The following is a 14,497-nucleotide window of genomic DNA, read 5'->3' on the forward strand; positions in this document are numbered from 1 at the left end:
GTGGAACACGCCATGCAGAATGGAAACCTCGAGGTTGCACAACTTATTAAGCAGTCATACTAACATCGTAACGATCACAGGAGAAAATGTTCAGTGTACCCCACAGTGCCCACTGCAAGCATATCAAAACATGTTCTCAGATCAAACCGGAAACAATAAAACGGGCAATACTATACCATTCAAACCTCCAGTATCCAGCACAGATAAGCAGCACCTCGAAGCTTTTAGTACACTGCACACAGTTGCAGCAAGAATACTATACCATTGACATCTCCAGCATCCAGAACAGATAAGCAGAATCTCGAAGACTTGCTAAAAGAGAACATCTACTACAGTACAGGCTTAATCCAACACCCTTTCTGAACTGGAGCAGCAAACCATGTGAAGAGCAACCAGTCTCGAGGGGTCATGGATTTAAGCAGTAAGACTGCCTTTGCTTCAAATGCAAAATGCATTCGAGCCAAGCATCATCTCATGGGCCATTTCCCCAAATGCTGCCAAACTATGGCTGGCACCTGGTTAAGAAGATACACCACGAAGTTTGCAGTATGCTTTGAGACTTTTTATTTCACTCACTCATTCACTATAGTTAGGACAGTAACCAGTAACACTGAAACGTTGCTGTGAATAGAGTTGTTTCAGGCAGGCTCCCTTCTCCCCTGGCACCTGCCCCATATCCACACCTTTTTCTTCTTGCCGGATTTCTTGCCAAATTTATTCAATTGACCTTATTTACAGCAACGTTTATTTGCAAAATAAAGTCCATTGTTACGAACAAATACTTTGACATATGCCGGGGGCATATTATGCTGCCCGTAGTAAGATGACATTTGGAGTGACAGATTATGAAGACTGAACCCAAGAGTACAGGAGTGATTTGATCACATGACAACGAAAGGAGCTTTCAAGGATAACTTCACAACTAAAATTTATGTGCTACCCACACAGCAACAAGATTTGTTCCTTTGTTCAGATTTCACGTCTTTGCAATATTCCTTGCCTATAGAAATAGAAACATGTGCAACCAATGCACTTCATAGTTAAGTGATCGCACTATCATCTGGTATGCAAATTATAATACATAGAACCACAAAGGGAACTTAATGCCGTATTTCATGATTAAGTGCTACATAGATGCAGCACAGTTCATTTAATGCGGCTATTGGCATTTCTGAAGAATTGTTCGCAAAAGGACGTACCACACATGAAATGATGACCTTAACATGATTGCAATGGCTTCTCCAACTGGAACTATGATACTAGCATATAAATATTTCTGAAAACTTGTTCACGAAAGGACGTACCACATATGAAATAACCTTGCTATAATATAAGCACATGTACTTTTCAAACCAACATGATATGATTGCAGTGACTTCTGCATTTGAACTATGGTACGGGCATATAAATAATGTTTCTGGATAATTGTTCGTAAAAGGACGTATGAAATGATAACCTTGCTATCGCACGTGTACTTTTCAGATCAACATGATTTCAATGACCTCCGCAATTGGAACTATGGTACTAGCATATCGCAAGGATTTGGGTCCTTGTAACTTGCTGATGGTAACAATTACTAAACCTCACTGCAGTGAGGAGAGTCAACACTGTGAAGATATTGCAATTTCAGCAAATATAGTTAGCAAAATACAGACTATCAGTAATGAATGCCTTGGAACAGGATGCACAGGTAAGTCACCTTGTACAGAGCAAATTAAGGGATTTTTCCTTTTGAGTCAGACACTAGACCTAAAGGTCATTATATATCCAACTTCTGCAGCGAATGCAATTTACTATCAATGATTACAGGCTGCTAGCATTGAATGGCTTAAGGTTTGGTTTATGGCTTTAAGAGTACCAAATTCCTTTCACAGAGCAAAATATGCCTTTTTCCATTTCAAGTCACTAGGCAGTTTGGATCCAGATACTGCAAATTTTAAGCAGCTACGCTCTGTGCAATTCACATGAATACTGCTTGCTAGTTATTAATGCCACAACATTAGTGCAATATTTAGTCACCTTGTACCAAGTAAATTATGCCACTTTCCTTTTATCTGCACCATACTGATAAGCACCTCCAAGTTGTATGAAACTTGTCTAGTTCTGTGTTTGCAACTTGACCAAAGCAGCGCAACACTGCAGTAACTTGTGCAGTGCGACTAAGCATCAATTTCTCCTCCCAATTTTCGAAGATTTACGAAACACCCAGAGTATAAACTTTTGCTTAGCAATCGCATACAGATCGCAGAGTGCTTTTGAAGCACGTTACAGCTAGTTAACAAGTGCGAGGAAACTATGCAATACTTTCAAAGAAATATTTCACACTAATGCTAAAAACAATGATGCATGTTGCAAGTTGGTTCTAATTGCAACCACGGCTGTTTGAATGCCTTCCAACAAGAAAGATTGCAACATCAGCAATAGCCATTACCTCGCAACACTTAAGCATTTGAAATGGGAAGTAGCGTAAATACCGCACAAACAATTCCGCCAAATCAAAGCTTCAACAAGAACATGTCTTTTGGTAATGCTGTTCCATGAATACTGATTACAGATTTGGAGAAAGAACATCGCAATGATCAAAATTCTCAAGCCCAAAACAGCTCCTACTTCTGCCCTTGAACACTGATGGAATTCCGACGGCAGCCTCAATGTGGGAAATTCTATACCAATAACACTTCAGAGGAAAGACTTTAGACTGGCCTCAACATAGCATGTAGACAATGCACATGCAGTATTAACTGCAATATGAGCGTCGGGAAACTGCTCTGAATATGTATATAAATGGAGATAACATGTAGATGATGCACATACAGTATTAACTGCAATATGAGCGTCGGGAACTGCTCTGAATACGCATACAAATGGAGACAGTACAACATACAACATGGAAGCATGTCAGATGTAGCAGCAACAAACCGCATTCAGGAATGTGGAAGTAAGATTTCAGATTCCTATTTCATTACGAGTTCTCAATTTTTTGCTTATTGATGCTTAGCTGCCACATTGGCGCATCGCACTAAACATGGGAGGAAATTTGGCATTCATAGAATGCATTGGCATAATTTAGGTACTGAGCAATGCAGTAATTTGATATTCAGTTACAGCAGTAAATGGGCTATGACATGACTAGCAAGTAAATATGAAGAATGGACAGCCGATTCTCGAGTTGACAAGTTGATATGCAGGGAAGTGACCAGGCCAATTAGCGTCGATGATGCCGATGAGGCCACACGGGGCACCCATGGCAGCGGAGACATCCTGGGATCTTCGGACCTGCGCGCTGCGCTCTGCTCTCACTTGCAGACAGGGAAGTTCCACCGCGGGGGGGACAAGCTACGATGATCCAACGAAGGGGGTAAGGGGGGAACCTTGCACGCCTCACACGCCCGACCGCACCAAGACGCGTCGCCGACAGTCCTCTACACCGGGAACACGGGAACCACAGGAACCGGACACAGCACCACGGAGAACGGCAGCCCCCGATGCACCCTCGACGACCGAGGAGCTGATCTAGCGGGCGCACATCCTCCAAAGCTGGTCGGCCGCGGATACCCTCGCCCAGCTGTGTAGCGGGACCCTCGCCGAAACGCCTTGCTCGCTCTCTCGGGTCGGAAGCCCCTTGCCATCGCGGCACACAAAGCGGCGAACCCGACGAAGCCTCGCCCGGACGGCAGCGCAAGACGCCTCTCACCGCGCAAACCACACACGCCGCCACGGAAGCAGCCACTCACGCCAGAAGCTGCAAGAAAACGCCCACTCCCACACAACACCCCCGACCCCCCCACTAGCCTTACTCGAACCACCACACACAATAGCTAGCTACATTAAAAAAACTGCACAACACAAGCCCAAAACCCCACCCCACCAACAAAAAAAAAAAAAAGATCACACCCAGTCCCCAAACTATTGCGAGCAGCGGAGGAACAAATGCAAAAGCCCTCTTCCAAACCTTCGGGGCCCACGTGCACACCAAGGCCTTGTGTCAAGGACGGCCAGCAAGCAACACGCAGCAGGAGTGCAGACTGTGGTAGGGATTGCCTTTACAGCAGCCAGTCGAGAGAGGCAGGCGCCCGAACAAAGGGAGACTTTTCTCTTCGCGGGTCAGCCTTTAGGGCCAGGGCACTCCAGGGCCAGTAGCGTTAAGGGAACCAGGGCTCGGCCACCGGGAGCAGGGCTCGATCCCCCGCCTAGGCGCGCGCACACGCATTCCAACGACAGTAAGCGGTGGGCCCAAAACCAATAATGAGAGGGTAGTAGTAGCCAAAAAGTAGATAAAGTTCTACAGCTGTACTCCCTGCACCCATCCTCGCGACGAGACGACCGCAAACCGGGGACCGCGTCCCTCAGCCAGCCACACAGCCAGTGGAGGTGGGCACCGCACACGGAGGAGGAAGCTAGGGTTGCCACGGAGCTGCAAGGATGCATGCACGCCACCAACGCCGCCCCACCCCACCGCAACAAAACCCACACATTGTAGGGGAAAAAAAATAAAAAAGGACCACTCACAGACAGCTAAAGGTTAGGAGACTACGCAGTCAACTGGTGTACCTGACTTGGGTTCACTGCAAAAGCTGCACACCATAAATTAACCCTCCCCCCCCTCCCCCAACCCCAAACAACGAAGCCAATTTCAATACCCTCAGCAACACTAGAACAAAATAAAAGCTTGTGCTTACATGGGTCCTCTGGTGTAGGTAGTCACTTCATTACGCCACACTGTAAGGCTCACGGGAACGAAACTTAAATGCACCCCTTCCCCGCCCTTAGTAAGAGAAATGCTTACAACAGCACCAGTTGATCGTCCGGATTGCATCATCTACCACGGTCGCCAAACACTGCACAGACTCAAAACTGTGATACCCCGCCCACCCCTTACCCGCACTACATCATCCGAGACACTTCTGCTTGCAGCAGGCAGTTCCTCCAGACAGGTCTACTCGACTCCATTTAGTTCCTGCAAAAATATGCTTCATCACGCAACCCCCCCCCCCCCCCCCTTTCAATCCCAAGCGCAATGCGGACACCCACAACCCGATTTAAACAAAGGCAATCCATAACCAGTATACGCGTGCAATGCTTACAGCAACTTGCTTCCGGTACGTGTTCAATGAGAGTCAAACTGCAAACTCGTTAAATACACAGCGGTTATGCAACCCCCCCCCCCCCCCCCCCCACCCAGCGCACTTTTTAATGTAGCCCGCGCAAGAATCCTTCGGTTACAGCGATGCAATGAGAAGAGGTCGAGCAAAAGCAAGTACTTGCACAATCCAGTATAGGGCGTTATGCAACGATCCGTGCAATTTGCCAAGAAAAACCAGACCCCATTCAGAAGGAGCTTACAACAAGCTTTTTTCCGTGCAGCTGTAGACAAAAAGATCGCAGAGTGCACCAGGCAGAACAGAAGAAAGCAAACGCAGGGCTCCAGGCCACGATGAACCACGCATTATAAGTCGCAGAGGTGGTGGTGTCACTAGGAGTCTATCCAGGTGAGGTGTGCGAAGTGTACCTAGTTAGCTGCAATGGCTCAAAAGCGAAGCATACAACAGACCCCCCCCCCATACCCAACCAGTAACAAGGGCAACACGCAACACACAGTAACCATGCTACGTAAGCTTAGCCTACAGTACACAACTAGCTGGAACTGTTGCACACAGGGCAAAGAGTTGACAGCGAGGGCAAGAGTTGATTGCGAGCACTACCAAGGATGTGTAACGAGGCTATATAAATACAGCATGTGCAATGAAAGGGCTATGCACGAAAAATGCACCAAAGCAGGACGGGACTCACGAATACCTGTGGGAGAACCGTTGATGCACGAACGTCAGGGACCTACTAAGAGTACCCACGGATGGACGATCCTTTGGCATTTACTTTCACTCTCTTAAATCAATGCTCTGTGATGATCCAATTAACTGGCATCCCACATGACACTACTTCCTTCAGTCTCGACCACCGAACCTGTAAAACAAATTTCCTTTAATTGCATATCCTCAACTTCTGTGCCTGCCTTCTAAAACTGTGCTGCAATTAGAACTGTGGTGGTAAAGGCAACAAAATTTGAAACCTTACAACAAATGAAAAAATTTTAAGCAGCACACTGAATACAAGTGACCTAAATGTGAGAGGATAAAAAAGCAAACCAATGCCACTCTGGCAGAATGTTGGCAGCTTGAATACTTCAGTACTTCTCAACCAATCTTGTGGCCCCATACTTGTAACTTTAGAAGCCAATCTTGGAACTTTACTTGGTAGGCTTTATCTTCTATCCAGTACCTTGAGCTGTAGTATGGACAACATCTTCATAAACCCCACGCCCCCCTTATAATGAACTTTCGCTTTCATGCATGTCTTATGCATATTGAACGTATTCTTGTCAACTTCAGACTAAATTCTGTCTTGAATACTTGCATTGCTTCTCATTATGTCACCTTTTGACCTCTTCAAATAAAGGTATTCTCTCAAGTTACGACTAAGCTGAGCTGGTTACAAGCTTGATTCAACTAATGCTTGCATTCCTTCTCGTTATGTCAATCATCCTTTGTTCTCTTGATATAAAGGTATTCTCTCAAGTCAGGAATAAGTTGAGCTGGTAACAGACTTGATTCAACAAATATTCATAGCTTCTTGTATGTCATTCATCCTTTCTCTTGAAATAGAGGTTTCCTCTAACATAGGACTAAGTGTAGCCGGTTACAGGCTTGGTTCTACAAATACTTGCATTGCTTCTCGTATGACATCTTTTGTTCACTTGAAATCGAGATGTTCTTAAGTTAGGGCTAAGTTGAGCCAGTTACATGCTTGGAACTTGAGACTTATTCCTTCATCCCGTGGACACTAGCGTGTTCAGCTTCTAGAGTTGAATAAAGATGTACTTGACAGGCAAACCCATGACATGTATGCATTCCTGGACGACTTCACACAGATACTCTTGCTTGGATGTCATTTCAGACCTCTCCAGAGCCTTTCCTTTCTCTTTCGTCAGAACATCAGTATGCAGTGGACACTATTTTCACTTCAAGCAATGACCAGGACGGAGCGCTATGAAATGGGGAAGAAAAAAGTCGAACCAGATGTGATCAGAGATGAGTTGCACCTAATCACTGCACTTATCTGCCCAAGAATGGCAACTACAATTTAATGCAACTGTTCGTATCCAAATAAGCGTACAGGATGCAACTAGGTGTACAAGATGTACTGAATAATGTTAATATTTAATACTAGAGTTTAAGTGTATCGCATAGCATATTGCGTGATGACCATTAAGGGAACTGTATCCAAATAAGCGTACAGGATGCAACTAAGTGTACAAGATGTAGATTAATGTTAAACAAAAGTTAATACAAGAGTTTAAGAGTAACGCATAGCATATCATTGCGTGATGATCATTAAGGGAACGGTAGCCAAAATGAAACGAGAGAACGTATCGGAACTTGGAAACATTGCGATGGAGAGGAAAAAGGTATAAGCAAACCCAGTGTTTCAAACACGAATGAAGGCGCTGGGACGCGGTGACAGCCGGGTTGCCTTGGACGATATCGAGCAGGTGCAACTTCCACTTCCAAAAAACAAGTTTCGTTCCACTTCGACGTGTCGTTCAAATGTCGTGGACCTACTTCGGTCGATGTACTGTACCACTCTAAAGCTTGTCTGTGGCTGGTGAAACCTTTACCCTGAAACGCAATCAACTTCAACGCAAAAGTCGCTCGATGCATTCCTGTCACGCAGCCATCTAGTATAAAGCAAGACGGTAAATAGTATGTTGTCTTCCGATACCATATTGTAGAGATGACAATTTCTAACTTGCAACAATCAGTGACCTAGAGATAGGAGAAATGCTATTCAGTAGACGCGGCGAAATCAATAACAAGAGCCGTTCTTAATGATCGCGATGGCAGGGCATCGGTGCCAACACAAACCGCAGTACGAGTCTAGACTCGGTTAAGAAAAAATTAGGCTTAGAGCCGTTCTTAATGATCGCGATGGCAGGGCATCGGTGCCAACACAAACCGCAGTACGAGTCTACAGACTCGGTTAAGAAAAAATTAGGCTTAGGAAAACAAAGCCGGCGCCATGTTTAATCCCGCTAAGCCTACCAAGATGGCGGCCGCGAAGCGACAACACAGTAGAACTGCACGTTTCGGCAAATATCTTAATTTTAATCTTGCGACTATGGCTATGTACAGAGTTATTTACAATGGCGATGAGTATTTACAAATGCGCATTTACAGCGACAACCACCGGAACTCACTCCCTTCCAGCGGACGCCGACATCCTGGGGGGTAGTCGCGCCGTGGGGGCGGGAGGTGGTGGTGGGAACTGCAAAAAAGAAGGAAACGACGCCACGCTCAGACACGGTCCTGCACCGCCACTGGTCCCTGCCGTAGCTTCTCAAAGAAACAGTTCAAGGAAAGTGGGTCATCGTCGCTTGCGCAGTCGCCGCCATCTTGGTGCAGTCGCTTCGGTTGGGCGCCGAGCTCAGACCACAACTCCTGCCACCGTCGTTTTCGGGTTATCCGTTTCCGCTCCAGCTCCTCCTTGGCCTTTGCATACGTGGCGCGGACGAGGACGTTCATTCTGAGGTCGCACTTCCGCCTTAACCATTTCTGCCAGGCGCTGTTCACAATCTTCTGTAGCTCTTGCGTGTTGACCACACAAGTCGGGCCGCCAGCGGCATCGACAACGGCTACCATGCTGTCCAGATATCACTCAACACAGCCCTTAGGTAAGCAGGCAGACGAATCAAGTCGTAGCTTACCTTATCGCAGACACGCGGCCGCGTGCTCCAGCGCACGTCCCTGCGAAAAGTTCCGCCGCGTCTAGCGTCGCGCGGGTTTTTATAGCCCCCGAACATACTTGTAGCACTCCGCTGGAAGGAAACGTAGTTCTCTACATAATATCAAAATTACTTAATAAAGCTCTCTAATTTCTAAAAAACTGTCTTTTCCAATTTTCTCACAAAATATTTTGCACTGCTTTAATTAAAAATTTACTCATTTTATTTCGAAACAACAAAACTGCGCTCCAGGATGCGTCGCGGAAGATTTCTGTCTGGGGACGCTCTGCGGCCCGTCGGGAAAATTCCTTTTTGTGACGTCAGCGCTTGCTGACGTTGAAGCCAACGTTCTAGAGCGGCATCCCGTTCATTTGTTTATATTTTTATTATGTTGCGTGGCCTAGATAGGCCTGAAGACAATGCGTCGCAGTCCCAAAAAAACGCTGTTGACTCGTCCTTCTACCACTGTACAGGGTTCTGAGGTACTGTTTTGTGTGCAAAAATCGTGGAAAACAGGACGCGGCTACGCAGCTGAAGATAGTTTGGCCTTCGTGTTTCATTGCGTCGCAGTTGCTAGAATGTTCTAGGCAGGTCCAGACGCTGGCGCTGCTTAGAACATTAGAGAGTTGCCTGAAATTTTACGCAGCGTTATTCTAGACTATTTGCGTCCATAGAGTTTCACCGTGCGAGAATTGGCGTTTTTTTTTTTTTTTTTTATGCGAGGTTGCTTCCATTGTCAGCGCTGGCCGAACGCTGGTGTGCGTTTCGCGAACGTTTTGATGTTTGGTGTCTTCAGTCATAGTTGGCGCAGTTACACTTTAAAAAAGGGTTCATTTCGTCTGTTGTTATCACTCTATTCGTGAATCTGTGTCTGCGGTTAGTTCAACACTTCTTTTCGTGCCGACGCATATGCTCCATTCCTGACCTTCTATGGGAGTCGACGTTGTTCGACTGCTTCTGCATCCAAGGTTATCATTTTGGCGGTTTGCGTAAAACACCACTGGAACATCCGACAACAGTCATGCTTGCAAACTACGCTGCAATCATATTTTATTTGCATTTCACCTCGGCCTTTACATAATGCCCCACCCTACTGAAAAGCCTAATTCAGCTGAACCGGGTCACATCAGAGTAATCTACCAATATTTGCCCGTTGCTTGCTGTGATTTTGCTGCCCTCGGTTCCACGGTCAGATTCTGCATGGGTCACCTGAATTTTTGGCCCCAAATGAGCTATGGCGAACCCCTTGACTGACGCGTCACCCACTGCTGCATAACGTTGCTTGCGAAGCTGCAGCTCTGCAGCTCTCTCTCGGTCCACGCGTTTTGAAGTTTCATTCGAGATTCAAGAACTCACTGAAATCAAATTTTGGCAGCCCACTAGTGTGCTTTGGCTGAATCTTCGTGGGCTGGATGTTAGTCCTCTGTGCTGACATATCATGTTCGAGGTCGTCCCCCTCAGCGGACAACTGATCGGAGAGGCGTTTGTTTACGGTAAACATTTCCTAGAGTGCAGCTTGTGAATCGTCCGCTAGTCATAAAATCGTGTTGAAAAAATAGCGGAGACTAGACGGAACACAAGAGAAGGAAGACACCGCCCGCACTGACTCATTGTTTTGTTGCTAGGAAGCGCGGTTACAGACACGAGAGCAAACTGCCTTCCCGACTCACTACTGCCTTGCTGCTGTTAATTTCTTGCACAGTGGGCTCTTTTTGTAACAATTAACACTTGTGAGTCAGCGGGTGTGATATCTTCCTTCTCTTGTGTGTTCCGTCGTTTGAGCTGTTTTTCACCGTGAATGCTCATGAATATCTACGTTCCCGATGTCCCTACATTCCAGCGCAGTGGACGATGCAAACCGCATCCTGTGCCGACTTATGACGAATCTGCTGCATACCTCCCTACTTCCGCTACTCCGTCTCGCGAAATTATTAGAAATAAAGTTCTGCGTGCATGGCTGCCACGATTATGTAATGAAAGCTTACAGCTGCTTGATGTTGCAGTTAATCCTCGCATCTAGTGCTATTGAATTTTATTAGAATAGTTTCAGATTGTCAGTGTACTTCACCAGAACTTTTTCGGCCACACCCCTTGTCAATTTGTTTACAGCTGTGGCAGTACCCAGTTTGACACCCTATCATAGCCAACACTATTTTCCCTGTACTTGTACAGCCTGCAAATTCTTAAAATTATTTGCTGCATTTATTTTTCTTGCTGCGTTATCCTTCCACTCTGTGCAAAATCTGGTGCAGGGAACGGCTGATTTTCTTGCAGTCTGGTATTGCTCCCCGTATCAGTATCGTTTGTTAAGCAGCTTTTCTCCGCACTTTCAAGCTTCATGCAGAAGTAAAAAAGAATTTGGTTTCAACTCATTAAAGGTTTCATCCAATCAATTCTGTTTTTGTTTATTGTATCAGAACCTGTGTCTTGCTGCAGACATTCTCACGACGCAGTCGCTGTTTACCGTCCCAAAAGCAGAGACAGTTGGAGTTGAATAATTTTTATTGAATGCTTTCTATCCAATAAATAACACAGAGAATGAAACAGATAAAGGCAATGGTGGCATATTAACACAACATAGCAACCTCAGTGTGTGAAAACTGATACGCAGCTTCGTGTATCTGCTGGCATAGAGCTAATATACCATCTGCTGGGGCCCCATTGGTACCCACTCTTTCATTCATTCCATCTCTCCCTGACGTCTGCTCATGCTCCTTGGCATGGTATACACATAGGTGGGGAGGCTATACAAGTAAACATTGGTTTTATTTCTCTAGCCAAGCGAATGTGGTAGAAAGGATGACCCCATGTTTCTGAAGACACTAAATAAATTAATGAAGAAAAGAAACTCCAAATACACAAACTCTCGATAGATGTAACGTCCTTAGTCGAAGCAAGATAAAATGCTGGGCAACACAAACATTTACACAACAAACAAACAATTCAAATATTACTGTTGGTAAAAACCACTGCGGAATAAAAACGTTTCCACACCCCACTGCTGAATCTCTGAAAGACACAGCCGCCACCGCCCCCACCCCCCCCCCAATCAAAAGAATTTTGGGTGTGGCTCAAGCCTATGGTACGAGCTGGAAGTCTAAGCAGCTGTGCGTTTACAGAGGCATACTGCTTCAACTTGGTTTGGTTTATTGGGGTTTAGCATCCCGAACAGACTTGGGCTATGTGGGACGCCGTAGTGAAGGGCTCCAGAAATTTCGACCACCTAGGCTCCTTTAACATGCATTGACATTGCACTGTACACGGGCCTCTAGAATTTCACCTCCATCAGAATTTGACTGTCTAGAATGAATACCCCAATAAGTTACCATTCCCAAGTGCAAACGGGCGTCAGCAAACAGGTTCTCTTCTTCATTCGAATACTGAAATTTATATCAAGGCAATTATGGCTTCCAATTTTTCTTTTGTATGCACTTATTACAGAGCATAACGCAAATGCACATGCAACAATTTCGGTGGAGACGGATTGCATGTGATATCACGTGTGCCGCATTGGAGCTTTGGGCGTAGTTTCACGGTGCTCGTCTGAGCTGGTGGCAGTAAGCAGAACAGAAAAATATGCAGGCTTCTGCCGCGCATCTGGTCTCGAATATGACGGCCTCTGTGATGCCAGTGGGAGCTGTCTGTTCTCACCTTGTCCAAGCCTGAAGTGTGCAGTAGAACTTGCTCTGTTCATGTCAGCCACGGCTATGGCTTAAGGAGTGTGTCATGCAACACTCCTCTCACACTGGAATTACTGTCTTCGCAGGCAATCCAATATGAAACTCTTGGTGCATCGTACCCTGCTTAAATATTAACTCCCAGATGAAATTGTATGGACAAGCCTCGTGCCCAAGTCATTCGGAGAGAACTAAAACTGTTGCCTGGGAAAAAAAAAATGCTCCCTGTATTTCAGTGCTGAAAGGACTTTTTAATGCCAGTGCTTGGAGCTCTTTATCAAAAAGACATGCATTGTCCAAAGATGAGGTCTGTGCACCCTTGTAGGACAAATAAGAGCTCACGAAGAATGTTTTATTCATAAGCATACTGCAGAGCTAAAAGATAAGTGTGTGTTATCTGAACTCGCAACCTATGAAGCTTACACACTGTTCTTTATCACATGTTCACTACCTCCGAACCAGTCTCTGCAGTAGTAGGCTAGTAGCATGCTGCCCTGACAAAGTGTTAACTAGGCATAAAGGCAGGACAAGAATGCATTCCACTGCAGCACCTGAAGACAATTTTAGTTTCGGTAAATGGTTGGAACCACCTTGCTTTTAAAAGGTGGGAGATATGTGGCTCACTAGTATCCCCCTACACAATGCTGCAGTTTATCTGCAAGCAGCACAAGCATTGTACTGCTTGAATGCATCGCCAAAATGCTGCAAAGCCAAACGCATAGCCAAATGATGCAACAAGAAAATATTCTTAGTAATGGCCCAGCATGTTCAAGATGGCTACACCTGTTAACTGTAGAAACGTCCACAGGCAACAGTGATCACCTTCACCGGCTGCTCTCCAACATTACAATGCCATCGACTATCACTGTACAAACACCTTATGCGCACTCAAACATTTTAAAATATTAACAGCGTGCTGGTGTACGTAGCAATAAACCCGCTTTGGTTCTGGAAGCCTTGGCAGCACCGTGATACCTATATCACTGTGCAGTAGCATACAACGGTGCACCAGTCTTTTCTTCAAAGGAATAACATGCAAACATCTGTTCGCAATGGTTGCAGGAAGAGCGGCAATAATATGCGAAAGATAGGCTGGCTGACCTACTGTCTTGATGTAAGCTTTAGAAGCTGGTTAAAACCCTGTATACAATTACGCTATACATGAAAAGAAGCGCTAGCATTCTGCGCTGGGATTGTACTGGGTCGTGACTGCGGCACTGGTAGAGTGCAACCCTACGAGGAGAGAGGTGTGCCTAGTGGGTCCCATTGGGCGTCGGTATGGTGCTTTCAAAAAGTTGGACTAGCTTCTCGTGGTTGAGGACCCTGGCTATTTCTTCAGGGGTGTGACTGTAGATGTCTTTTGTTTCGGGGCGAATCTTGTTTTCCAGCAGGAACTTGACCACGGCCTCCTGACCAGCTTCGCAAGCCTGAAGAAAAAAAATACAGTGTAATTATCAAAAACATCAAGGTACGGACAGAAATGAATTCTTGGCTAACTGTAGCCATGTTCTGTCCGCTCATCTCGCTCTGCTGTCAGGTGCAGACATTTAAGATGCACTCAGAAGCTAAGCAGTACGTCTTCCAGACACTGTGCCCTATCATTAAACTAGGCCTCCAGTGACATTTCACATGAACATCTGGATGCCATCACTACTACATTTCCATTTCCGCGTATGGTTTTCACAGTGTATGCATTCTCTTGTGCATGGCAATTTGCAGGAATTTCATGCTTCTTTCGCAAATTAGACAACCCTAAACAAAGCACAACACTGTGTAATGGTCAGCGAATATTGGGCTTTTAGTAATAAATTATAGATCCATCTCGCTTTAGACTTACTTGATGCCAAATAGGAGTAACAAAGAGCGTCCATGGTTATTTTGAAATACAGTCAGGCCCACTTATAACAATATTCAAGTGCCATGGAAATACCATTGTTATAACCAATAATTGTTATAACAGGGTTGTGCCGAAAAAAAAGAAAGGATGACAAACTTCAGAGCATTTATTGACAGTAAATACCCAGAGGGGTTTGATTGTTCTAAT

At 45.5% G+C, this 14,497-nt stretch overlaps 1 protein-coding gene and 1 long non-coding RNA gene across 2 annotated transcripts in view; both read right to left on the reverse strand.

The window, feature by feature from the left end:
- Positions 1-540: 540 nt before the first annotated feature.
- On the reverse strand, positions 541-8,881 carry LOC149332366 (uncharacterized). Its single transcript, XR_016285158.1, has 2 exons — positions 8,759-8,881; positions 541-8,319 (listed from the first exon to the last, which is right to left on the reverse strand). It is a non-coding gene; the product is annotated as an uncharacterized LOC149332366 (long non-coding RNA).
- A 2,379-nt stretch (positions 8,882-11,260) lies between these two features.
- The window catches only part of LOC149332367 (L-asparaginase), a 37,829-nt gene continuing 34,592 nt past the window's right edge, over positions 11,261-14,497 (reverse strand). The window contains exon 14 of the mRNA XM_089557272.1: positions 11,261-13,880. Within this exon, the coding sequence (XP_089413398.1) occupies positions 13,707-13,880 (174 nt within the window). The 3' untranslated portion in view covers positions 11,261-13,706. The remainder of the gene's footprint in view (positions 13,881-14,497) is intronic.

Source organism: Amblyomma mixtum, chromosome 8 (genome assembly GCF_055824585.1).
Source record: "Amblyomma mixtum isolate Tamu chromosome 8, ASM5582458v1, whole genome shotgun sequence".
Lineage (NCBI taxonomy): Eukaryota > Metazoa > Arthropoda > Arachnida > Ixodida > Ixodidae > Amblyomma > Amblyomma mixtum.